Source organism: Aplysia californica, unplaced genomic scaffold (assembly GCF_000002075.1).
Source record: "Aplysia californica isolate F4 #8 unplaced genomic scaffold, AplCal3.0 scaffold00906, whole genome shotgun sequence".
In the NCBI taxonomy this organism is placed as follows: domain Eukaryota; kingdom Metazoa; phylum Mollusca; class Gastropoda; order Aplysiida; family Aplysiidae; genus Aplysia; species Aplysia californica.
Genome location: NW_004798176.1, coordinates 226,949 through 228,159, shown reverse-complemented (window position 1 = coordinate 228,159; position 1,211 = coordinate 226,949). Strand labels below are relative to the sequence as shown.

The window sequence follows — 1,211 nt, the reverse complement described above, 5'->3', positions numbered from 1 at the left end:
TTGGTGGTGGTGGGGGTGCGGTGGGGAAACTTCCCCCAGAACCGTGTTCTCACTCTCAGCCCGGCCTGGACCCACCCTCAGCCCCGCGACACATTAAGTGGAGCGTCGTGCCCGGCAAGGGCTCGCAACTCACCTCTCTCTCCGACTTACCGCCCCTGGCGAAGTGTTTCGAGAACAAGTTGCCCCCCTTTCTCTCCTCGTCCTCCTCTGCCGGGAAAGGCGTTGGCGACACTGCCCGCGACTGTTGCGTCGCTCTCGACTCGGTTCGATCGTGGGAGATGGATTGTGGCGAGGATGCGACAGCAAAACCGACGGAGAAGGAAGAACACGACGCCGCTGAGCAGCTGCCCAGATGTACGATGCCTCCTATCGGACATGGCCTGAAGGTCCACAGCAAAGACACGCCCTCGGAGAGACTCAAAATCGACGACGGTGGATCGGACGCTGTTCCGTCGGAGGCGAATGTAGACGGAGCCACAGCGACGCGCCCATCTTTCAGCCCGATGTTAAGCCCTCTTCAAACCTGTCCGTCTTCCAAGCCGTGGCCGGAGATGAACGAAGCGGCGGCGGCGGCGGGGAGGAAGTCGGTGCCCCGCGGGGGTAGAAGGGCGTGTGGGGAGCTGATCTATGACACGATCGCCATCTCTCGCACGGCGCAGAACATCCCAGCACACTTCGCGGCCGGCGCTGGATCCGTCTCGGCGGAACACCGACACGCCTACTTCTTACCCAGCCTGGTCGTGGCGCCCCCTGGCGGCGACGACGACGTGAGGTACTCCCGGAGCAACGCCTGCTCCGACACGGAGTCCTACACGCGGTGCGGCGAGCACTCTACCCCGGCCACCACCTTACACCGAGCCTACTCCAGTAACGAGTCTCTGCTGTCGCTCAGCCATACAGCCTCCACCGGCGCCAACAAGGGCTCCCGGAGGGGAAAGGTCGTGGGGGTTGCGGGGTCAGGGGGGGTCAGAGGTGACGGGTCGTCGTTCCGGAGGTCCTTCCAGAGCCTGAAGCGACGTCATGAGATGTCCAGTGAGGACCCTTGGCTGCCCGGACTGACCACTCTCTACGCCCTGCCCGTCAAGAAGATGAGGATGAGCTCACAGGCTTCTGACGCCGACCTCAAGGTGTTTGTTGTTTGTGTTCACTCTTTGTCTCTGTCTGTCTGTCTGTCTGTCTGTCTGTCTGTCTGTCTGTCTGTCTGTCTGTCT

At 62.3% G+C, this 1,211-nt stretch overlaps 1 protein-coding gene across 1 annotated transcript in view; it reads left to right on the top strand.

Annotated features, from left to right (window-relative positions):
- The first annotated feature begins 6 nt into the window (after positions 1–6).
- Positions 7–1,211, top strand: part of LOC101853739 — a 6,249-nt gene continuing 5,044 nt past the window's right edge. The window contains exon 1 of the mRNA XM_005110532.1: positions 7–1,127. Coding sequence (XP_005110589.1) covers positions 279–1,127 — 849 coding nt within the window. The 5' untranslated portion in view covers positions 7–278. The remainder of the gene's footprint in view (positions 1,128–1,211) is intronic.